We start from the raw sequence: 26,500 nt of genomic DNA on the forward strand, positions 1-26,500 counted from the left end.
CCTTAAAAGACAACTCGTTTTGAACTAATACATCATTGCTCTCGTACAATTTTGTTTTGTTAGTATGTTGTCATCAGAAGGAGATGTGCTGTATTAAAAAGAGATAAACTTATCGGTGAACTTACATTTAACATTGTGCATTCCAAGAGACAACAATATGGCTTATGTAAAGGATCTGAAAGAGATAGTTATATTTCGTTTCGTTTGCTTTTTGGCTGCCCTTTAGCTCCATCTACAGGTACCTTAGCAGAAACAACTCTAGAAATGTACAACAGACGACAGTTTGAGAAGGCATAACGCAATGTGTAAATTCTTTCAATTGTTTTATTGAATTGAATGTGGGAAACTGTTCATAACTAAATAATAAATGGACCGAAGAAACCTATAAATACTGTAATTGATAATCTTATGGTAGTGGCAGGGTTGCATTGCAAGGATAATAAAACGTGAGATTCTTACGTTACCTATATCTATTTGTGATTGTGTTGAAAGTAGGCAGGCTACCTGAATGATTATTGTTGAGCAACGACCGGCTGTTTCTGTAGATATTTAACTCATGAACAATATTGTCTTGCCATTGACTTTCGAGGAAACGGTGAAAAGCTTTTTTTATAACCAAAAGTGCACCAATATCATGCCTAAAGTACTTGGTTTAGCGCCTTTGCTGTAACACACATATTTACTTCTATATTGAAAATTAACGCATCGTCTGTTTCTTATTATTGCAATGTCTTCATAAATATTGTATATATTTTCTTTATTCAGAACATGGAGGATACTACAGATGCCAATAGAGACACAGATGTGTCTTCAACTACTGCTGATGTGCCTGAGATACAGGAAATTTCAGGATCAAATGGTAATGTGGAGATGGTTGTTACTATTGAAAAGATAGAGACACCAGAAGAAGATGGAAACACAACTCCACCTCAGTCATATGCAGAAGGTCAGGAGACTGATGCCACTACTATGGTGTCAGTAGAACCTTCTGTGGTAGAGAAATCCCCTAATAGTAAGGAATCACCTCACAAAATAAATTCCACTCAAAAAGAGGCTGTGACACCAAGAAAAGAAACTTCATCTCCTAAAATTACTGTTAAGTCACCCATAACTATAACTCCTACAAAAGAAACTGATAGAATTGAAGTTGTAACTCCAACTAAAACTACACCAAGGAAAGAAACTATAAAAATTGTTATTAATTCACCTAAAGATGAGAAGAGCCAAACTCTTAAGACTCCAACAAAGGTGTCAGACCAAATTGTTGATTCCTCTTGTAAAGCATTGTCTCCATACAAGGAGCTGGAAAAAGTTATAGACTTAAAGGAAACATCAGGCAAGGAATTTGGGAATGAAGCACAGACTGTAGAAGAGCCACCTATTGCTACCTCTTCTCAGGATATAGCTATATCCACAGACACTACAAACACAAAAGAATTAATTAATTCTTGTGAGGTAACTGCCCCAAATGAAAATCAAAAAGAGGCTGTATCCCTTAAACCTCCTATAGACATCTGTGATAAATCTAATGACTCTCAGCTAGATGCCAACTCCGATGTAAGTGAAAAAGAGCATAATAAAAGCATAAGTCGAGAACTCAAGTCTCTCATTAAGTCTGCAAAAGAATCAAAGATAATAAGTGAATGTACTCAACTTACAAGTAAAACACGGAAGTCTAGAACACCTTTGGAGTTAAACACCTCTGTGGAAACAGAGAAAATAACCCCTCGACGTAATAGTAATGCATCAATGAAAAGTAACCATAGTGAAAAGTCAGAAAAAGCTGTTAAAAGATCAATGCGGTCACAGAACCCAGAATTTGTGAATAAGGTTAAGCAATTTCTAAACTCTGTAGTTGGCAAAAACCATGATTCTGATGATGACCTGAATGAGGCTAAGAAAGAGTTTAATGAAAAATCACCTTCTCCTAAAAAGAGGAGAATTCCAGAAAGTCCACTTATTGTAAGTTTTATTTATTAATATTAAATTTAACTATTTATCTTTACTACTAAATAAATTATCAAATTATGATGATGCCAACAATCTTTTACATTTAGTATTAATTGTTTGTATACTCTATTTATAATTACAATTTTCACCCTTTGTTTTATCTAATACAAATTATAACTATATGTAACGATAAAAAAATATATATAACAAATTAAGTGAAGTTTTAACATCCAAGTAGATGTCTTAGTACAAATCTGTCTCATTGTTAGTCATTTTTCTGTGGAACCATACAGTGATTTTTAATAGAAATGAAATCAAAAACACCGTCTAAGACATCTGGAAGTCTTTAAAAAAAGTTTCAACTGAATAAATCTTTTATAGAAAAGTGATAAGAAGCTACGAACAGACCCATACTGCTGGCGTTGCCATTGGGCCATAGAACTTGGCACAAATGAGAAGACAAGGCCTCCAATGCAATGTACGGTTTGCCCACGGGTTTATCACTACAAGTGTCTATCAAGTAATGAACGGAAAAAGATTGATATGGAAAGGAGTTGGGTGTGTCCTGAATGTTTGGCAATATTGTATGCTGAGAGCTCTGATACTAGGTAAGATTTGGATTTCAAAATAGATTCAAGATATTTCTATGTGTAAAAAACCTATTTTAAAGAGAAAAGATAATCACTTTTTAATTCTTAAAAATCATTCCTAATATTATAGTGAAATTTGTATGTGATACGTTTGACTTGCCTTCATACAAAAATTGAAATAAATTATGTTTCAAAATATTTGAATCTTTGGAGGCCTCTTGCTATAAGTTTTTGTGCCAGCGGAGTAATTATGTAAATTTATTTAATTTCAGATCCATATCATTGAAGCATGTCTCCGTGAGCCATTTGGGAGAACTCTTGCAACATGCCCTCACTCGTATGATTGAGCTTAATGGGGTAAATTTTTGTTTTTATTTACTTGCCTTATTTAAAAATATTTTATAATAATTCCTTTGTATTCTAATTTCATCCAAGAAGGGTATTGCATTGCGGTTCGCGTTATCAACCAAGCTAATAGGTACTTAACTTAACAGGCTCAAGTCAAATTGATAAAATTATCTATAAGTTAGTAAAATTGCTGCATATATATTTATATGTTATGTAATAATAAATAGTTTATTTGCAATGAAAGTGGTACATTCAAGTATAAATGCAAATGTCAAATTAATTATCATAATGTCAAAATAATAATAAGAACCGTTAAGTTATTTATTTGTTGTCAAAACTTATGGTTTGGGAGAGTATCCCACAGAATAAACTGTAAAGGCACCTTTCGGCCTTAAAAAATTTAATCCTATTACCCTTGAAAGCATTAGGCACCGATCTATAACTACTAGAAAGGTGATTGAATAGTTTGATAGCCATGGCGTCACACACAGTCGTGTATAGATTAAATGCATATATATTGAAAAAAAAATTCGAATATATTGTATAAAAAGCCTTGCGAAATATTTATTTAATGTATACCTACATGTCAAGTATATTGAGATTGTTTTATAATAAATGGACTGACAATTCAAAGAAAACAACAGAAACACACATATTTAGGATGTAAAATAAAATCGATCACATTTTATGAAAAAATTGTTCTACATTATCATCCTCAATAATTTGCCGCGCACCAAATTGCGTAACAAAATGGCCGCTGCGTTACTGTGTTGTCGGTTTGGCGATGACCTTGTGCGTCTGTCCCTTTCGCGCGTGTTAATCGATATGGACGCGTCTATTGCTATCTCGCTTGGACTAATAACGGGTCATGAGGAATGTATTAATACAATATCGCCTATATGCATTTATTTTTCTTTTCCATTTCAAAATGATTCAACATATGTTACTACGAATGAGATTCCGAAATATTATATTTACATTCTGTTATTATTATTAATTAATTAATACGTTATATTAGTTAAAAGTAACTATCTATAATTAATTTACATTTTTTTTGATTTCAAGAAATAATAAATTATATTAGGGATTTTTTACGTTGTGTGTTAATTTAATAAATATTTTAATTTGTAATCGCTGAGCTGTTTTCATGAAATTTGTTACATATATGTATACTTTATTTTACCCTGATTTGTAGATTATGTTACTAAATATTTAAGATTCTAATAATATTTTATATAAATTAAACAAAAAAAAAACTGAAACGTACAAACGCAAATAAAATAAAAACGAATTTCTACGCTATTTTTGCAAATTTGGTTAGTTTTTTTTGTTAAAACAAAAATGTATAAACTCCAAAGACTAGAGTTCGATTTGTGGACAATAAAATTACATCACAAAATGTCCAGGATATGTTCGTGTCAAGTTAGGGTAAGCCTTTAGGTCTGGGACTCAGACTGTATCTTTTATGAGATCATTGTTTAATAGGCAAGTGTGTGCAACATCTTCACTGAACGAGCGAGTGTTTAATGCCTTCAAAGAAGACCACAGAGAAGAAAATTGACACGCTCAAGCAAGGTTGAGAAGTCAGTCTAGAAGTTTTTTTTTAATTAAATTATTTTTCGTTTCCATGATTCCAGGTGGAACCGTTCATGCAGCCAGTCGATAGAGCCCTATTCCCGGACTACGACAAGTGTGTAGTACACCCGATGGACTTATCGCAAATGCAGAGGAACATTGTAAACGGACTTTACGGAAGTCCCGAGGCCTTTATGTCGGACGCACAATGGATTCTTCACAACAGTATTATATTTAACACATGTGAGTCGAACACTGAATCGATTTTAATGAAATTTAGAATATTATGCTAATAATAACCAGATGTGTTGGCCTAGTGGGTTCAGCGAACGGCTCTCATCCAATGGACTTTCTATGTGCACATTTATCATTAGCTCGAACGGTGAAGGAAAACATCGTGAGGAAACCGGCTTGCCTTAGATCCAAACAGTTGACGGCGTCTGTCAGGCACAGTAGGCTGATCACCTACTTGCCTATTCGATTAACAAATGATCATGAAAGAGATACAGAATCTGAGGCAGAGCCCAGACATTAAAAGCCTTTGCTAGCTAGCGCCTTAGATTTATTTTAATACCAGAAAAGACACACAAGAGGAGAATCATTTACTTGGTTATTGCGCTATTTGTATCTGTTTTTAGGCCCCGCGAACTTCTTTTCGCCCTTATTTGATATTCCCTGGCTAACCTTTTCAATACATACATCTGGAACATTTTCTATTGTACCCCATCGAGACTGTTAGCATTCGCAATTAGGGAAAAAGAAGACTTTTTTTTAAATTTCTATTCGATTATGAAACAAACAAAAGTATGAGAGTCAGTCCCAAAGTTATTAGCCTTAATTCGGCACAGAAGGCTGATCACCTACTTGCCTAGAAATGCCCAGAAATTTGAGGTCCAGACCTACAACGATTGCAGTGCCACAGAGAATTTTTTTTGTTATCTTAACAGCTGGGATGTCCTTCAGTACCATTGAACGGAACTCCTTCACGGATAAAAGCCTCCACCAAATATCCAAATATATCTGTTCTGGCTTTCCCTCTCCTGCTATTGCTTCTATACGTTCTCTCCACCTTGTTACAGGGCGTATTCTTCCGGTTGATCCTTTCCATATAGATGTCTTTGAAGCCCACCTTTCATCTGTGCATCTTGCTATATGCCCTGCCTTTTTCCACTTCTGTTTTAGTGCATTTTCCGTTTTATTCTCTCGTATTCTATTTGACGTATTCATCTTGTTTTTAGTAGTTTTGTAGACCTTGACCTGTGTTCTGACAATTAATTTCAATGTTCCAGTGCAATCGAAGCTAACGCTAGCGGCGCGTGCGCTGGTGAGGCTCTGCCGCAGCGAGATGGGCGAGATCGAGGCCTGCCCCGAGTGCTACGCGGCCGCCCACAACCGGAGGCCCACCTGGTTCACCGACGTCTGCTCCAAACCGCACATTCTGCTGTGGGCCAAGCTCAAAGGTATAGTGCTAGATGATACGCGAGTGCGTTGCCGGCCTTTTAAAAATCTTAACCTTTTCTTTAAGCACTTTTAAGAATCATCTTTCCAGCTGTGTACTGTGAAATGTATATTTATATTTATATATAATAAATGTCAGGAGTATGTGTATAATAATCGTAGGTTAACCCAGATCCTAAGTCCTAAAGATGTACCCTAACATATAAATAGGGAATAATAATCAGTACGCCATGTCTAAACCAAGAAGAGGAAGAAGGAGGAGAAGGTGACAGATGGAGCCCCTCTTGTTTGGAGAGGTCCAAGGGAGCGTTCAAGTATTACGTGACGAATTTGGGGGGGGGGGGTCCTCTTGTAAAACGTTACGACGCGGGGCGGGGATTGAATTACGCGTTATTTTTAATATTATTTTCCACTTTCCAATACTTTACACCACATAATGGTAAGTTTTAGGTATAAAGAGTCACTGGGGGTGGTCACGAAAGGTTTTACTATTGGATACAGAAACGTTACGGTGCGTTTCATGGGGGGGGGGGCAAGAATATAAAAAATTGCGTGACATAATACTTGAACGCTCCCTAAGTATGAGGGTGTACATAGAATAACAGTTTAACCAGTTCAAAAGGACGTTAAAGATACATATCAGAATGAGCCTGGTAGACTGAAGTTGGGACGGCTGATGGCGAGGTGTATACCATATATTAATAGTTTCTAGGCTAGGCAGTAGGGAAACAAAGAAAACTTGGTCAGGTCTTAAGTATGTAAGTAAGTTTACACCTAAGAAACCAAAATAAGAAAAGAGAAGAAGGTGTTAATAAACGAAAAGAACTGAGAGCACAGAGAAAAGAAAGCGTTTAGACGAGAATAAATTCATTATAAGTAATAAAGTGACACAGGTTCCACTTCGAGAGTTCCACCCACTGTGTCGTCACAGAGGAGTGACTTTGGTCGCCACAACTGCATTTTTGATCAATAACTAAAACATATTGTGGTGTGGGTGGCTGTGTCTCTTTCATCATGAAGTTATTGGCCGGTGAGCCGGTGAGATATATCAATAATGTGTCAACATTATGTCATTGATAAAATAATGGAGATGATTTAATTTCTTTATGTATATTTAATACTTATTATCAACATTTTTGTAATTTTTGAGATGCTAACTTTTTATATACGTTTCCAGGTTTCCCATACTGGCCCGCAAAGGGGATGTCCGTGACCGGGTCCGGCGTGGTGGACGTGAGATTCTTCGGAGCCCACGACCGGGCCTGGGTGCCGGCCAAGGACTGCTTCCTGTACTCCGAGAAGGACCCCAACAATGTCCGGTCCAAGAAGCAGATCATGGACAGTATGCAGGTGTGTAAAATTAAACTAATGTTAGTAATATAAAAAAAATCAAGGTGTTTTCATAAATTTATCGGAGACAGTCATATTTTGATTTAAATTAGAAATATCTTTGATTCAAATTTCATCGAAATAGGTGCAGTAGTTATTTAGATAATTATGTATTTTTAAAGACGTCTAGGTTAAATACGCTAATATATATATATTTGGCATGATAAGTAAAAATATATCAATCGAGGGAACATTTCAAATTTCATGAAAATCGGTTCAGTAGATAAGGTAGCTCTGCAGGATTTATATAATATAGACAGATACAAAATACCATCGTTCCGCAATAGCGTTTGATTCTACTAAGGGTCAAGAAAAGAGAGTACCAATTCTTAAAAAGCTGGCAACGCACTCGCTAGCCCTTGTATGTCCATGCGCGGCGGTATCACTTAAAATCAAGTGAGAATATTGCCCATAGGCCTCTTATTACATTAAAAAAATGTGTGCGTGTACGTGTGTACGTAATAAGTGAAACTTCTTTATGACCTTATTTTTCTAAAAATGATCAACTATATGCAACTTTACAGAAATTTGTTAAATAAAGTTAAATTAGACAAAGTTTAACAAAAGGCTTTTATTATCATAGACATGAATACAAATAATACAATTATTTCATTTTACCTTATTACTACTGATAGGATTATTACTATCATTGTTATTGCTATTGTATATTTTTGTTATTAGTAGTAGGGACAAGAAAAAAATGGCGCGTAACAGAAAAATGTGACGCGTAACGGAAAAATGTGATAAAGAAGTTTAATATCAAAAAGGTGGCCTATTTGAATGAATAAAGGGTTTTTATTAATTTACTGTTGTGTAAGTAAGTACCCCGCATGAAAAGAGGCTTTGTTTGCTTAAAAGGCTTGGCGTCTCCCGCTGGACTCGCCAAATTAATAGTGTCATTGAGAATAATCTTTGTATAATGTCCTTATTAATGATCAATGATTAATGTTGCAGGAGGCCGAGCAGTACATTCGGAACATTTCGCGCAAATATGGCAAGTTTGTTTATCCGCCCTTCAAGACGCCCTTCGAGCCCACCAAGATCAACGAGCAGTTTAAAATGATGGTGAGTCTTTAAAAATTAACATTTTTTATTACATTGATATATAAGATAAACTAATAATTTAACAAAATCTTAATATGTAAAGTAAAATCGATATTTAGAGTTTATTTATATTTTTGATTGGACTGAGCGGTGGTTGCTCATTATATTGTTACGAGCTAGGGGATCGGATAGAAAATGCCGTAGATTTCTTCAAGGGTTTATTTCTTGAAAACGCAATGAGGAATTTATGGGTACAAATTAATTGCAGAAATGCACTAATAACACACAAAAACACAGTCACTAATTACTTCACTTATACTTACACTGTACTTTATCACTTGTATTCACTTTATCGCTTCGGTGTTTCTCTCTTGTAATCGCATTCCAAACTAAAGGTGACTAGTCGCGTTTCGGCTCGCTTATATATCCCTGGGAATAATTCTAAACAATATTCGAGAACTTTCTAGGCGGGCTTGCTACTGAGTAGCGATTGCACAATTCTAGAACGTCCGCACTCTTTGTCTCTTTCGCACATTGCTCAGTCAAGTTTCGAGAAGGTTCCGATCTTCTCTCTCTCTCTCTCATATCATTTCGTCCTTGTCTTACACCTAGAAAGTTTGGTCTAGAATATTCCTTCAACAAAGGGGTATACCTAGGCCTGAAAACGCCTGAAAACGGGTCTCCTGAAAACTGCACCACTCGACTACACATGTTCTGAAACCGACTGAAAAAAGGTTTCAGCTTCCTGAAAACTAGGGTAACATTATGAAAATTACAATTTTCTAATATGTGATTGACCCTCTCCTGAAACGGTCAGAAATCATATTACGGCCTGCTGAAAAGTTCTCTAACTAGTGGAAAAATCTAGAATCATTGCAGTCGACCCGTCTTCGTAACAATATGTTAATAAGTGCATAATAGTAAAATTATATTTATATATTAATAATAATAAATAACGCTTAGATCAACAGTAGTTGCCAGGATGCATACAAAAAGACTTGGGTGTTACTATCAGTTATTGGCAATGGGAATATTGTCAAAAACCCTAATTTCATGATTTATCATTCAAAAGCCGTTCATCAAGAACACTCATATATTACATAAAAAGTCAAAAATAATTTATTAATATAGGTATGAAATATACATTAAATGCTTCTAATCTTACATTTACTGCCAGTTCTCAAGGGCGTAGAACGGAAGAAAAGAACTGGCAATAAACTCTCCGCCACTCTTTTTAATCGCCAAGTTTTTTGTTTTACACAAAGTTTGTAGGGAGCTGCAACCATTTCACCATGTTCCACATGACATCAGCAGGAGGCATGGTGAAATAGGAGCACGCACTTACATAGTCAATTATAACTAACATCACCGCATACACGAATTCAACTACGACCAGTCACCACAAGTAGCACTCGTTCACGAGTATGACGCATGGCCAGACAACCCGACGCATGGACACCACCACAAGGAATGACATTCAAGCGAGCATGGCGATCCTTGAAATGTGAACTTGGCTACATAAGAAAATAATAATACGAATTATACCGACCGACATAAGACTACTATTAGTATGCTTGACAGGGTTCGAAGAAAAGCCACGAATATGGTCAGAGAACTTAGGAGCGAATCGTATAATGAGCGTCTAAAAACACTCGTTCTGACTGATTTAGGAAGTGGGCGATTGAGAGGAAATCTCATTGAATCCTATAAAATCCTCACTGACCACTATCATTCTCCACGAATTGAAGGATTTGAAGTCATAACACACATTTGAAATTCTTTAAAACCGAAAATCACTCAAAATAACACAAATTCCCTAAATAATGCTCGGTTCACATTATTCCAGTGGCGCTGGATTGGGTTAGCTGGAATGAAAAATAGACCGTCATTCCAGTCAACTGGACTGAATTGATCATTGGAATGGTACATTCCAGTGCAGGTTCACATTATTCCAGTGGCATTACAGCGCTAGACTGGAATGCTACTAAAATAATGTGAACCGGGCATAACTATATATATAAATAATAGGTTGGATAGTTTCTACTAATCTCCAAATACGCGCGTATAAGCTTATTAAACTGCTAGTGTGTTTATAAAAAATTGGCAAAAAGTAAATATTTGTAACAACAGGAATGAAAAAAACTGTCACATGGTGTGCATTTTCTGGAATGACAAAAAAATATCCATAACTTCAAAAATACATAACTTATTATTTTTTTTTAAATTTTTCTGATAACTGGTGTGGCATTACCTATGAGAAAATTTCGACTTGACGTCGACTTTTGGGACCTGTATACATAATAATAATAATAATGTATATTATCATAAAATTCTCATATTTACATTTCAAATTTATTTTTATTAGAACATCGAAACTTAGCATTGACTTAGCGTACCAAGTCACAAAAGGCCGGCAACGCGCTAGCGAACCTTCTGGCAATGTCATTCTTCTACATAAAATAATAAATATTTTTATCAACACTCGCCCGAACAAAAAGGGTCTTGCTTGTTTCGCGCGTATGTGTGCGTGCACGCTGGGATTGGTGCGTGCGCTTTTAATTTTTTATATATATTTTGTAATCGTTAAAACGTAAATAAATTAACTTCAAAATGGTTTCATTCCATCATCCACATAAATCCTTGAAATACTTAAATTTCCAATTAAAATCCAAAAATATTCTAACACAAAAATGCATCTTAAAATTCAAGTGACAAACTAAGGCTCACGTCTTTCTCCACAGACTAACAATATGTCAATTGAATGACGTCAGTTTTGTCACTACAGATGATTCATCTAAAATAAATAAAGTTACTAACTTAGTAAGTTCGCGAGCCATCTGGCATTGAGAGTGTCCATACACGACGGTATCGCTTAACATCAGGTGAGCTTCTGTGACTGTGAGGTCCTATTCTCCCTAGATGGGGCAAAGGGCATCAACAAAGAGTCTCCATCTCGTTTTTGCGTTTCCTGCGACGCCAGGTTTACTCGGGAAAGCCACGCTTCTTCTCTTCTTTTCTTTTTCTATCAAACACTTTGGGGACATTCAAGTATTACGTAAACAGATTTATTGCAAATCCTTTCTCTAGTCAGCAAAGGCTCTTAAAAATTATAGTAACGTATTAACTTTATTGTAAGAATGCATTTCGTTTTCAAGCATAGACAATGTGTGTAAATAATTACTGTCGACGTAATCACCAAATAAAAAAATCAAAGATGGGCGTGGTTATAGTGCTTACGTGATACTTGAACGACCCCTTGGTGATGTGATCGGAATCTCTTCGGAGTGTATGATCATCTATTTCCACTTGCGTCGCTCGTTCTGTTGGATAATTGAGGTTCTCGGCACAACTACCAAAGTTTCTTGTTAGATTTTCTCGATTTCCACAATACAGGAACCGGTGTGAGATGTCATGGCTTGGATTTTTGTATTTTTCATTTCTTTAATAGCTCTGGTAGTCTAGTGTTACATTCATCATCAGAAATCAGACAGTCGAACGGTGCACAGTCTCAATTCGAACTCACGTCCTCACAGTTGATACACAATTTTTAAATGCAATTAAATGTATAACTGTGTGTTACAGATCCCGAGTTTCGAAGGAGAATTGAGATTTCAAATCAAAGATAAATCTGGAACTGCGTCTCCGAAGATTAAGGAAAAGAGACGATCGAACTCTAAAAGCTCTGTTGTCGATGGGTGAGTTTGTTTATTAAGAGATTTTGCTTGTCTATGGTGTGAAAAGTTACGACTAACGGGAGTGAGTACACGTGCGTGCGTACAAAGTGCACAAGTCAGAAGTGAAACTTGTTTGTAAATTAATTAAGACTAAGGTAAAAGCCCCAATAGGTGATCATATACCAGTATATGATCACTCCTTGTATTTGTATATCTGTATTCACACTATATATGTGCTAATGATAATATTTAGAATCACCATCTAAAGTTCTAATATGTAACTACTAAACGAATACATCAACCAATAGCATGTATTTTTTATCCATCTCCCTTACTCTCTCTTTCAGTCTTTCTCACTACAGCTCTCTCCCACCTCTCACTCTATGGTATTGTGCGTGATGCGACGTTCGCCCTTTCTCACTCTCTCTCTCAATCGGTATCAATTGCTCTCTCCTTTTTTCTTCGACAAAAACGCTGCACATCTTCGTGTGGCCTATATTATTATTATTCCTGGTTATTATATTATCATGGCCTATATTATTATTATTCCTGGTTATTATATTATCATGGCCTATATTATTTTATTTTTTATTAGTCACCGTGACCACGCACGCGGAAAAGCACGCGAAACGTCGGAAAAAATTTAAAATTTAGAATTATGTAAATAACTATAAGTTTTAATAATAATACATAGCTTTAATCCGTTCAAAAAGTGTTTTTCTTATTATTATTATTGTTTTTCATCCGTAAAAAATTTCCACTCATGCGCCTAAAGATGTTTCACTTAAAAAATCTGAAAAGTTACGAAATTATATTTTGTTGTTGACTTTTATGTTAATATTACTTTTAAAAACACACGCTATTATCGCTTAGGTCTGGGCCTCAGATTTATGTATCTGTTTCTAAATAATATCTTTAGTGCCTGATCTGAGTGCTTAGCGATTGTTGGGCTTAAGCCCTTTTGTTTTCAACGTACGACCAAAACAAATGCGCTTAGTACGTCTGGTGCACGGAGTCTACCGACGTCAGTGATGACCTGAATTTACATTAATTACTATAATTTAATTATTTAAGTGATTACAAGATTTGTACATATCCAAATATACATACGTGTATAGCAAACTTACGACATTTATTCGTAAAAAAGTTATTTATTAGTCAAAAAATTTATATATTTTTTAAAGTTAATTCATATTTACTTAAAAAAACAGAGGCTCTACAAGCTTTTTGTATTTATTTTATCTACATTTGTAAGGGGCCGTTCAAGTATTACGTAAGCACTATAAGGGGGGAGGGGGCTGATTTTGTTATTTGCTTTACGTCAACAGTAAATATTTACTTTTGTACATATATTACCCACACATTGTCTATGCTTGAAAATGAAATGAATTTTCGAGGTATCCTATGCCTTATTTTTGAGAGCTTTGCATACTTTTGCTGACAAGAGGGGTAGGGGGGAGATGAATTGCAGTAAATCTGCTAACGTAATCCTTGAACGGCTCCTAAGTAGGTGATCAGCCTTCTGGGCCTAACACCTACAAGCGTAGTTATGACTAGGTATACAATAATTAGGCCAATAAATTACATTAAAATATTTTAAAACAGTAAAAAAGGCCTACTGAGAAATAAAATATTTATTTCAATGTTTGAAATTGATTTACAGCGAGGCGAGTGATAACGAAGAACAAGATTCATCGAAAGCCACTGAATCAACGGAAGAGAATAAACTTGATGCTGTTGAAGTGTGAGTATTTATCTATTTTAGACATTTATTATATATAATATATCATTTAATAATTCTGCTAATTATATTTGCAGAGAAAAACCTATGGACGTTGAAGAAAATAAAGATAAAGAGAAAAAAGTTTCGAGAAAGCGGCGTCGATCCGAAGCAGAGGATTATGTCATAATAAACGATAGTACTAAAGAGAAACGCAGCCGCATTGAAAAAGAAGCGACCACACCCAAACAGCCCGAAAAACAAACGGACAAACAAAAAAAAGTCATCGAAGTCAGAGCAAAGGGAGAAGAAAATGAACCGGAAAAGGTAGAAGAGAAAAAGAAAGAAAAAATCAAGCAGAAAGACGAAAATAACGAAGTACCCAATAGTACCAATAGTACTAAGGAAATTGTCGTTTCGGTTAACTCCCCCAAAACTCCGAAACCCAAAGCGAAGGACAAATCGGACAAACCGAGAAGAACAATCGAAAGGAGTGCAGAGAAAACAGAAGAGAGAAAAGAGAAAAGACTCTCGAGAGGGAAGTCTCTCATCGTCAACAACGTGAGCGCCGACAAAGATAAAACGGCGAGACCCAAAGTCAGAAAAGTTACGAAAAGCACAGACGTGGAGATCCTGATAAGCAAAAACATGATCAACAAGAATTTGAACAAGAGTCTGGAGAAATTCAAGCCCTCGAAGGAGCGCCTGCACTTCGACGACGACACCACCCTGGCCGTGCTGGCCCGGGAGGTCTCCAAGACCGGAATGCCCACCATCACCTCGGTCCGAAGTCTTTCGGAGAAGCGGCCGCGGCCGGGCCTCATTGAGGTGTCGGTGGACGCCAATTCCAACGCGAGCGTCCTCACGAGCGAGGAGAGCGCCCACTCAAAGGACGGCGACAAATCGCCGAAGACCAGAGAGTCGGAGCCCCCCGTCGGCCGAGTGGGGGTTCGGGCCTTCGCCCGGATGCAGGCGGAGAACGCCCCGAGTTCGGACATCGAAATCAAACCGGAGCCGATAGACTTCGACACCGACCGGCAGATGGAGAAGTTGGAGGTGATGAACTCCTTCCGATTGCAGCCCGTGAATCCGCCGGCGACGAAACTTCGCGAAGTGCGTATTAACAAGTTGGTGGTCACGCCGATTAATAGGAAGAAGCCGGAAATTCGCGTGAAGGCGAAGAAGACGTTTCCCCAGGCGAAGAAACCGGAGGGGTCCGAGTTGAACAGCAAGAATTCGATGGTGTATATACCGATTCAGCCGGCGAGTGGTCAGGCGCCGGTGAGACCCAACAGGCCTGTCGCTAATGGAGTCCAGGTTCAGGTTTCCGCTAGTGTTGGTGAGTCCCAATTTGATTAGACAGCTTCGAAATTAGTTAGGGAACTGTTCGAGTTTCATCAAAATCGGTTTAGTGAATATTTTTAATTTGACATACATGATGATGTATATGTACTTCAGAGCACCTATATAAAACATATAGAATCTTGTCATTGGATCTACCATTTATATAGGTATAGGAGTATAAGGTATGGTTTTGTAAAAAAATCTGCAATATAGCGGGTCTTGGGCCAACTTAACAAATCCGGGACTAGAGAAGGGACAAGTTAAAAGTAGTATTGTCTTTTGTTAACATATCTTTTACACATTTAAAGAAAACACTTTTTTACCGGATTAAAGCTATGTATTATTATAAACCTATAATTATGTTAATCCCCGGGGAAATAAATACAGATAATACAACTTTCTCTACAGCTGTGATACTTTTGACATTCAACACTTTTTGTCTACAGTCACCGTGACCATGCACGCTGTAAAGCACGCGAAACGTCGGGAAAAAATTATGTAAAAATTATAAGTTTATAATAATACAAATAGCTTTAATCCGCTTAAAAATTGTTTTCTTTCAAGTTAAAAGTACCCATAGCCGACGAGCATGATGAAAGTGGATGAAAGGAGACAGGTCAGAACCGTAAGGGGAGAGCTGTGATCTCTACCCACTTTGTGGAAACTGCGTCTTATAAATATGTGGGGGGGGGGGTCATGAATCTCCAAAAGATTATATTTTCCTAGATATATTTGAAGAAACATACACAAAATTCAATATCCCAATTTCAGCCATACCTCCTGTTTGAAGTCGGTTAAAAAGCCAATTCTCTCAAATTCCAGCCACCCCAACGACAACGAGTCCTCAAACCCCGTCGACCACGGCGACCGTGTCTCAGACCACGCCCACCTCCATCAGCATGGGCGCGGTGTCCAACATGGCCAGTATGGCCCAAGGCCCTAGCGTGCATACGGTCCCGCTCATCACCTCAGTCAACGGCCAGTGGGCGTTCAGCCTCCAACCCGTCATGTCTGTCGGGGGAGTTGATGTGAGTATTTTTATCATACATTGTAATGTATATGTCGCAGTAAAGCAGTTAAATCAAAGAGTTAATTGAATCTCTAGACAGTTAATTAAAGATCGTGAATCAATCATTTTGATTTAAATAAAGTTGATTAACAATATAAAACAAGACTCCGCCATGATTATTCCATTTGTTATTGTTATTTCGGTGTGATGATGAAGAACTGAGAGCTTGGAGATTCCGTGTTTTGCTTTATTGTAAATGGTTAGGTTAGGTTAGTCTCGTTGCCTAGGAACAGGTTTCGTTCACTCACTTGTCTGTTGGAACTTTAGCGACTTGATTGAATATCGATCTTTAATTAACTGTCTAGAGATTCAATTAACTTTCAAAGTTAACTACCTTACTGCGTAATATATATGTATATGTCGGAGGAACATTGCCTTCTTCGTTAGCATACTCATTAGTGGGTTTAAGTACGAGCACAAAAGACTCGAATATAGATAGTACTATATTTAATCAAATAAATTTGGTTCCTTTTAAACCTTCAAACGGCACTTTGCCCTGAATGATAACTAGCAGAGAGTCCAAGGCACCGAGCTTACTTCCGATCACTTACTCAACCACATATCACATAGTCCCAACTCGGTCCAATGTCTCATCACCACTGATCTCGAATCCTCAATAAAGAGCCTTGGCGTGTTCCCTCGAACGCGCTGTGATAAGTCAGGATGAACCCAATTCGAGGCACGTACGTTCGTACGTATGTACGTACGTACGATTGGTACGACCGATACGAACAATAGTCCTGCTTTTACTCGTTAAGTTATTTTAAACTAACATCAAATTAAATAATTAATCATACAAACAAAATCTCAATGATGAGCAAAAGTAAGAATAAAATACAATAGTCAAAGACTCGATCAGAACATTAAAAAAACATTTTTTTATGTATTACATAAGGTATTTTAAATATTCTCCATAATATATATAGGTTTAATAATAAAAATAACAGTCGGTGACCGCATTTACTAAACAGGCTTTAACGGGGATTTGTCCAACAAACTTGGTCTTCGGTACAAAGAAACCCAGTTTTTGGAGTACATTTGGGTGGCACACTACCTCCGGAAACTCTTTCAATATGTAGTAGACCAACTGTAAGTCTGGTTTCCAATTTATTGGTTATCCCTAAGACCAATAATGTTGGGTATAAAGTAGCGATAGATAGGGCGATACAGTCAAGTACCAGGGAATCCCCCTGTTAGAAGCTTCATGAAGACAAATTACACTGTAACGTATTTCCAACCAATGCGTTGTTTACTTAAAATAATATTGCATTTATTTAAAATTAAATATTATTGATAATAATTTCAGAGCTCGAATGGTCCTTCGGTGAACGGGATCGAGCGTGCGGGGACTTTGGTGGCCGTTCCTACTCCCGTCAGCGTCAGCTCGATGGCCCAACTCAACCCACAGAGGAAAGACGACACACAGGTAACGTATTCCTTTATATATATATATATAGTATGTTTTATCCAAAAGTAGTACATGACTTTGATTGCCATTTTATAGTTGTCTACAATAAAAATGCGTGCGTGTACGAGTGTACACACGTAAGAAGTGAAACTTCTTTATGACCTTATTTTTCTAAAAATGATCAACTATATGCAACTTTACAGAAATTTGTTAAATAAAGTTAAATTAGATAAAGTTTAACAAAAGGCTTTTATTATCATAGACATGAATAAAAATATTGCAATTATTTCATTTAACCTTATTACTTCTAATATAATAATTACTATCACTGTTATCGCGATTATAAATTTTTGTTTTTTGTAGTAGGGACAAGAAAAAGATGGCGCGTAACAGGAAAATGTGACGCGTAACCGAAAAATGTGATGATTTTTTTTCAACGCCGATAAAGAAGTTTCACTTCAATAAAATAATATCTACAAATTTCACGCATAAGACCGATCACAAAAAATCACCAAACAGACAAAATATACCCAGCATTAGAGACACTGCCGTTTTCGGTGTAGTACTAACCCAGAGAAATGTGAATTTCAGCTGCCACGGCTGCAGCACAAGCCAATGTTGAATCCCTTCGACACGAGCAACTCCAGGCCGGTGCCGGCGCCGTCCACCGTCGGACCTCTCACTGCGAAGCTCAACCATAATGCCTCCAAGGTTTGTCTCATTTATATTTTTGTACTCTCTGTGGAACCAGTTGCCCACTGAAGTCTGAAGGATTCCTGACCTGTCTTTAAAAGAACAGCACTCGCGAGCACTCTGGCATTGAGTGTCCACGGGCGGCAGTGTAACATCAGGTGATCCTTCTGCTCGTTTGCCCATTGTTCTGTAAAGAAAATATATTCAGCTGGATTTTTAATTTATAAAATAAATATTATATAAACCGTTAATGCGTCAAAAGATGACAACGAGGATATTGAATGTTTCAGCTGACGGATTTCTTCCGCACCTTGATGGAGGAGACCCTGGAGAAGGTGAACGAGCCGGCTGCCCACGTGACGTCATTAAAGTTGCAGCTCGAGCAGCTGCAGTGGAAGCACAGGCAGGAGCTGGACGAGCTAAAGCATAACCATGGTAACGTCTTTGGCGATATCTGTTTAGAACAGAAAACGGTAATGAAGGCACCGCAAGCGTGCTGCAATATCTTATGATTCTGTGGATCAAGCAATGATAGGTACATTATCCCTCAGTATGACTTACCTTTGGCTATGGTCACAGATATATTGACGAAGAAAAACTTCAAACTGTAAATGTATTCCAGAATAATATTTATGTACAAATTTTATCCTATATGCCGAGTTAAAATTAATATTAAAAATCTTAAATTTAATATTTAAAATTAATAAAAACCTAAATTAAGCTTTTAAAATCCTAAAATAAATATTAAATTGAACGTTTAAAAATTTAAAATGAATATTTCAAATCTTAAAATCTTTTTTAAATTAAAATCAAATCTTTTTTTAAATTAAAATCAAATCTTTTTTAAATTAAAATCAAATCTTTTTTTAAATTAAAATCAAATATTTTTTAAATTAAAATCGGTCGTTTTAGTTTCCGTTACAAACATCTTCTGTTTATTAATATTTATTTCATAATCCTGCAGTTACATTAATTATATACAACAAAAAACAATTATACTAAACATATAGCCAAAGATGAAATACATAATATATACAAAAAGGTACAAACTTTTACGAAGGAATTAAATGTATTGCATTTAAAATAAATTTGGCTCTGTTGAGTGATGGGGTAAAAGAGAGTGTGTACACGAATGATCATGATGCAGGTGAAGCGCTATGGATATTCTTAATACTCCTTTTAAAATTGTATATCCGTAATACAAAACTGAGTTTTTATAGTTGGTGTTGACGTGAGGAACGTGAAATACGTTATAGGCAGCCTGTCCACCGGAGAGTCACGAGAGCCGAGCTGAGCGCGGAACGTAGTGGCAAACTATGTTTTTCAATATAGAGCTGGAGCCCCGCGAACGCGAAACGTCAGTGACAGCAGACATGTCATCGAATAATTTAATACAATGTCGCCTTGCGCCGGCGCACGTTTCCCCACTCCGCTTTAATCTAGTCCGCAACTCTCCGTCCACTAGAGGAGTAGAGACAGGCCTAAGAGTCCGGTGGGCAGGAACGTGGAAAGGCAATTTCTCGAAGTGACATGCAATAAATTTGATATAAACCTACGTCTATTCCAGAACTAGCCATGGTGGAGATGCGCACGTCTTTGGAGCGGGACAAGAACCGTGCGGTCAACGAGGAGAGGCGGACCATGCACCTCAATATGGAGGCCGCGGTCAAAACCGCCAAGTCTAAGCAATGGTCAGTATATGCCCCATAACCCCGAGATGGGGTTCGTATTTGTGAAATTGTTATAAAGTAGTTGAATCTCTAGACAGTTAATTAAAGATCGATATTCAATCAAGTGGCTAAAGTTCCGTCAGACGAGTGAACGAAACCTGTTCCTAGGCAACGAGACTAACCTAACCTAACCATTTACAATAAAGCAAAACACGGAATCTCCAAGCTCTCAGTTCTTCATCATCACACCGAAATAACAATAACAAATGGAATAATCATGGCAGAGTCTTGTTTTATATTGTTAATCAACTTTATTTAAATCAAAATGATTGATTCACGATCTTTAATTAACTGTCTAGAGATTCAATTCACTCTCTGATTTATCTATTTGACTGCGACATGTATACAGTAAAAATTTCGGGTTATTTGTATTTTTTCGGGGGAACTAAAACTGTATGAAATTTTCTTATTTTTTTTTTAATTTAAAGAGGTTATATGTTTCTGTTAAGTATATGTGCGCGTGAGTCGAGCATCCTTATAAAAGATTCTAGGCTAGTAGGAAGGAAAAATGAATGTTTGAGGTCTTTATTGAAATTAGCACAGATTGTAAATAAGAAAATAGAGCGTAAAGATAACAATAAATTAATTATAAGATGAAGGAGATAAATTTTCATTTGGCAGTGGTAAAGAGGAGTGGTATTATTGTTCGCCACAAGTACCTCTCTTTTAGTGCTGGGTGAATTCGAATTTCGCCTGTCTTAGATGTACAGGTACCGGCAAACTTCTTGAGCATTAAACAAGGGGGTGGGAGAAAGTTTGCGTCATACACAGCGCGGGACACAAACGTCAACTCATTTACCAATCACGCGGTCGACACATCACTGCTTCCCACAAGTGATACCTAAAAATCGCTTCTGCGCAGGCAAGGACATTTGTTCAAGAAGTTTGCCGGTATCTATAATAGACGGCAGTAGACGGTTTGACGACCCCGACTTCGACTGACTCAGTGGAAACACAGGTCCTGTCGTGATGCCGGCTTCGCTATAGGCAAATCCAACAAATGGTTGGGATGTGAGTTTGTGATATAGGCAGACGTACCGAATTTACAAAATTTCATAAAAATCGGACAAGCCGTTTGGAGGAGTTACTTAAATGCCCGTAATGTTTCTTTTTTATAAAACGGGGCAACCGGGCAGGCGGCTCACCTGATGTTAAGTGATACCGCCCATGGACACGTTTGTCGTGCATCTATTTTTCCGACATTTTCCCGTTTTTTTTTTTGTTTAGACAAACTTTACTTAGCCTTTCTAAAATAGTTTACGTGATTTTTAAGGAATCGTTCGTTTAAGGGATTTGATAGGTTTTAGAGTAATCTTCCCGTGTCAAGGCTCATCCTTTGAGCATACAAAATCTCTCAAACTAGCAGCCGCTGAATGATGAAGCTGTCCTATAACCCATTGACTTCCAGGTGCGCCAACTGTTGCCAAGAGGCGCAGTTCTACTGTTGCTGGAACACCTCGTACTGCGACTACCCCTGCCAACGAGCGCATTGGACCACGCACGCCGCACTTTGCACTCAGGCGCAGGTAAATAAAATACATCTTCTCATTCGACTATTCAATTCAAGGACCCCACTCCTTCGGGGACAAGTGGTCGTTGGAAAAGATACAGAGAAAAGTTGAATTATAAAGAAAAGAACGTACCAATTCCTAAAAGGTTGGCAATCGCACTATCAAGCCAAGCCTTGGGCTGTGAGAGTCACTTAATATCGAGTGACTTTCCTGTTCTATAAAAAAGACTAGAAGTCAGCTGTCCTACTTCCCTTGTGAAGTTTTCCCTTGTGTATTTGCCATAGAGTATAAACTAGACGAATTCAACAAGAAAATCTCCTTGCTGACACAATCTTTGTACAATTGACTAATTGTAATGTCAATAGTTGTCTATTATTACTTGACGTGTGATGACGTCACCCAGTGTTGCAATTTTTTTAGCAAATTACGTAATCGTCTAATAATAATTACTATTATTATTTCCCAGGACAGCAATGGACCTGACAACTCAAAAGACATTCATGCGAGATTGCAGCCAGCACCAGAGCGTTTGGTAAATATTTATATACAAATATTGTTAAACAAAATATACGAAACGGATAACATAAGTCAATTAAGTACTCAGATATCAAGTTATACTTGATAACACGAGATACACTCATCAAATTTAATGATAATTAATAATCAAATTTAATGATAATTAATAATCAAATTTAATGATAATTAGTAATCAAATTTAATGATAATTAATAATCAAATTTAATGATAATTAATAATCAAATTTAATGATAATAATAAAATGTATTGATAATTTATAAACAAATTTAATGATCATTAACAATTAATTAAAGTGGGTAGGTAGGTGGGTAGGTGTAAGGTCTACATCTCCATAAATTGTATTGTCGTCATAAACCGGTACGTTGGACGAATTACGAAGATAATCCGTGGTCGTACTCGGCACGCACACGCATACGGTGGAGGGAGACATTTTGTGTCACAACACTTCTTTTTTTTTTCTAAATGACCCCTACATCCTGGCCTATCAGGCAGATATACCGAGTAGCTAAGCAGCAGGGGAGTGTCGAAATCTCCCCTCCCTTAAAAGGGACATTATTAACTGAACTTAGCGTCTCCTGCCGGGCCTGACAACTACTCCGGAAGTATCCTCATAATATGTATGGGGCCCTCTGCCTACCGCTATTTAGTCTCAAGACTTTAACCCATCTTTGAATCACATTATTTCCAGACGCCGAACAAAAACCCATCGAAACCCACCCGAGTCTACACCAAGGAGATGCCGAAGACTTCGCTTATAGGTACACCAAGTCAGTTGTCATTTGTATTATATTAAATTAAAATTAAGTTTTATATGTCGGAGTAATGAAGTTATTGTCATCTGCCATTGTCATATCGCAATTTAACTATTGGAGTTTTGCCAATATTGCTAGGTCTATGGTCGATAGTAATATAACTAATTTGACGTTGACAATCTATATGACATATGACAACTGGCAGTTGACAGCAACGCCATTACTCTGACATATCTTAGAAAAGGCGTTTATAGTATCATATTGGTATGATTTTAATGGGGATTTATAAAAATGTTTTTTTTTTTAATTATAATATTTAACAATATGATTGCAACTACAAAAATATGATTTTAAATAGATTGCAATGATTTTTTGAAAGAAAAAAAAACATTTTCCTGACGGGTTCAACTCATAGGAGGATGTTTGACGATACATATGTATAAAAAAAGGTTAAGTTAAAAGTTATAAGAACCATATGGTATGTTTCAACTCCAATTCAAGATTCATCAAATTCAGTTTAGTAGTTTCTGAGATCCACACCTTTCTCGACATGTATGTATTTATTTATAATATTTGAACTTTCAGTCAGCATGGTTGAAGACAGCAGTGGAAATCAAACTGTCAAATGTGTGGGAACATACAAACCCAACGCTCAAGCGCCGCCCGTCATCATTAACAAACAGGTAACTTTATTAAGTACTTTAGAAGATTTCAATTTAGTGTTAGTGCTAAACAGTAGTAAGTGGAAAGTGTCTTCCCCTTAATAGTGTAAGTACTTAAAAGTGTTAAGTTAGGCTAGATCGCAATGTCCCATTGTGTCTTAGAAATGCGCATGTATTAAAAACAATAGTTAGAAGTTATACTTCTTTGGCTACGTTTGTAAAAAAAACGACACTAACAATAGAAAAATTGTATTTTATACATTGAAAGTTGTATAATAAAGCATTGTCTAGTTAAAGTTTATTTCAATATCAAAAAATTAAATGTTGACTAACTTCAGGGTGTCGGTTTTCCTCTAACGCGCCAAAGGAAGTATAACATCAAACTTCTTATGAAATACGTTTTAGAGCAAAAAAATTAAAAGCCTATTAAAGTATTGTTTTAATAATTTGTAAAAAATTGTTTTACATTACAAAAACTTAAAATTTTGGATATGGCAACAATTCATGGCGACGTCACTAGCGCCGCCACAGATTATAAACTGTAGAAATTACGTATCTTTGCTATTATAGTCTATGGTGATGAAACCGTTACACATAGAAAGTTTCCTTTGAGTCATTGTCCAAATGCTCCTACGTGAGTTCGAATTACGTAACGTACGTACGTTATATAATCACGTACTTCGTTTGTATATACGGGAAAAGGTTATTTGACGTTAAGTCTCGGCTTGTTGCGTGCTTTTATTATATAAGAGCAAGTACAAAAGTTCAGCAAGTTTAGCAAGTTCTAAAAGCAAGTACTATTTAATTATTAAGACCTTATTTGCCAGAAATTATAACCAATTGCGCGCATCGGAAGAATTATCAGTGTACAGTCGGTATACAACTTTGTGATATTCATTGTCTTTATAATTTAATTATTTTTTATAGTTGCACAGCAACGAGGAAGCGAAAAAAGTGACAACTTCCGGCGGATATTTGATCGTGGGTGGGGGCAGCACCGTTTCTACACCGAGACGACCGACGATACAGTACGTGCACACGTCTTAGGTTGTAAGCACCAGATTAGAGGGCGGGAAGGCCGGTTTTTATATTAAGTTGAGGCGTTATTATTGGTAGATCGTTTTACGTCTCGTAGTAATTACGAACCCAAACATACATATTATGTGGGTATCACAGAAAAGTTTACAAATGAAGGTAGACAATTTTTTTTTTACAATTTTTTTGGTTAAAATATGTCCAATATGCTATTTATGTATTTGTTGCGTTATTATTTTTAAACAACGTGACAAACACGGCAAGGGCGGATCCAAGGCCATGGGGGTCATCAAACCCTTGGAGATTGGATCTTCTAATTGGTCTCAAATCATTTTATTAATAGAAACTCCATAAAAATCAGTTTAATTTTTCTCAACTTTCGTCTCTTTTTACCAAATTGTGTTCAGGCGTTGATGAAATGTGACAAGTTTTGTTAGAATTACCTATTTATTTATGGTATTTAACCAATGGTAAACTTTGCTTTCTTGATATATCTTCAAAAACTATTAAAATAAGTTTTGATAGTACTGAAAAAATGTAACAGTTACAAACTTCTGGCTGTTGAACCCAAAAGCTCATGAACTCTTGTGTTAGCGTTATTATACAAAATTTTATGATTATATAAAATATTTACGACTGGTAACAATTACGATTCGTAGTTTTAAATTGGGCGTTGGCAAGTTTGTAAATATGAGGTTTACTGAATTTACAATTTTAAATTATAGAAGCAGTTTTTTACAAATGAATTTGCCGACTCTTGAATATCGTTTTAATAATTAACATAACCAGAACTGTATCTCTTGGTTTTTTTTTAATATAAAATTTACAGGAACCGAGAACTCTTGTTAGCCATATTAGTGGTTATAAAGTAGCAGGCAAGCTAAATTTGTAATTGATAGAAATGCGTTTCGAAATGTTGCAAATCTGTAGCTGAGTCATGTGACATTCATGTATATAATGTAATTATTATGTAATACATAATTGAATAATTAGGTTATATTAAAAGATATTGGTCGTGTGTTCGACCACCTTTGAGGTTGTCAGAACCCTGCGAACAGCAACAATTGTGAAGAATCCGGCTTATTAAGTTCTGAAGAAGGCTGATACTACTCTATAAAAAGTTATGGAGGCATCTCAGGGGCGGATCCTGGGGTCATTGATATTTACTAAAACTGGATTGATATAGGCCACATGAGTTGCCAAACTAGGCCAAAATATTTGGTCTTCTCTTTGAATCGCTTTAGACTTATGGTGAAGATCCGCCTTGGGTTACGGTTCCCTATAAAATATTATTGTTCGTGGGTACGTAGAAGTTGATTAAATCTCAAATTATAGTTATATGTTTAAGACTGCTATTTTTAGGTTATTTCCGATTGTGGTTCGATAACTATTTTTATTATAATTTTAATATTTACAAAATCTAAATTTTTGTTATATTATCATGTAAATATAATTAAGTTTAGATTTTAACTTCATGAAAATTGTGAACTCCTAATTGTATGGCAATATACTAGTACAAGTTAATCAACAGCAAAATGTTTACAATGAATGTAAGATATTGAGATGGTGTTTTTATTTCCCTTTGAAATACATCTGGACTCAATTTCCGCAATTGTCCGGTGTGCGTAATGTTCTGGCTAATAAAGCCAGTCTAACTCCGTCCAGAAGCCGATACACAGAGTGCCCTAACTGCTCCGAGGATTTCTATTCGTTGGGAAGCCACAGCCACTCTTTCCAGGACTACGTGGGTGACTGATTCCTCTACGCTGATACAGCCTCTGCACAAGGGACTGTCTGACGCGACGAGGACAAAGATATGTTTATTAAGGAGACAGTGGGTCCTTAATAAACATATCTTTATAATTTGTAACACCTAAGTTGGTAAAGTGAAGATGTTATAATATTTGATTTGAGATATTTTTTTAATTTCCTAAGTTAGGCAAAGTATAGAGGCCTCAACTACTTGTCGACTTACCTAAGTTGACACTTATCTGCATTATGTTTTCAATAA

General features: G+C 36.5%; 1 protein-coding gene across 3 annotated transcripts; it reads left to right on the forward strand.

Moving 5' to 3' along the window:
- The first annotated feature begins 89 nt into the window (after positions 1-89).
- Positions 90-26,051, forward strand: LOC123717914 (protein kinase C-binding protein 1-like). Of its 3 annotated transcripts, none has more exons than XM_045674187.1 (21): positions 90-238; positions 766-1,962; positions 2,332-2,558; positions 2,813-2,897; positions 4,526-4,706; positions 5,753-5,923; positions 7,099-7,271; positions 8,265-8,375; positions 11,937-12,049; positions 13,692-13,772; positions 13,847-15,087; positions 15,915-16,120; positions 17,468-17,587; positions 18,161-18,280; positions 18,553-18,697; positions 19,830-19,953; positions 21,401-21,518; positions 21,970-22,035; positions 22,729-22,807; positions 23,378-23,475; positions 24,382-26,051. In XM_045674187.1, exons 2-21 carry the CDS (start codon positions 769-771, stop codon positions 24,499-24,501), a joined length of 4,773 nt encoding a protein of 1,590 aa, XP_045530143.1. In that variant the 5' UTR covers positions 90-238; positions 766-768; the 3' UTR covers positions 24,502-26,051. The 3 variants fall into 3 exon arrangements, with proteins under 3 accessions (XP_045530143.1, XP_045530142.1, XP_045530144.1); XM_045674186.1 differs by lacking the exon at positions 90-238 and adding an exon at positions 256-446; XM_045674188.1 differs by lacking the exon at positions 90-238 and adding an exon at positions 256-446 and having other exon boundaries at positions 22,729-22,798.
- Positions 26,052-26,500: the final 449 nt, after the last annotated feature.

Source organism: Pieris brassicae, chromosome 13 (assembly GCF_905147105.1).
Source record: "Pieris brassicae chromosome 13, ilPieBrab1.1, whole genome shotgun sequence".
In the NCBI taxonomy this organism is placed as follows: Eukaryota; Metazoa; Arthropoda; class Insecta; order Lepidoptera; family Pieridae; genus Pieris; species Pieris brassicae.

What these genes read in the sequence shown, in the direction of transcription:
- LOC123717914 (XM_045674187.1), top strand. Translation starts at nt 769, where the DNA reads ATGGAGGATACTACAGATGCCAATAGAGACACAGATGTGTCTTCAACT. An exon ending in GTATGATTGAGCTTAATGGG is followed by an intron (nt 2,898 to 4,525) that starts GTAAATTTTTGT and finishes CCATGATTCCAG; the next exon opens with GTGGAACCGTTCATGCAGCC. An exon ending in TCAACCATAATGCCTCCAAG is followed by an intron (nt 18,281 to 18,552) that starts GTTTGTCTCATT and finishes TGAATGTTTCAG; the next exon opens with CTGACGGATTTCTTCCGCAC.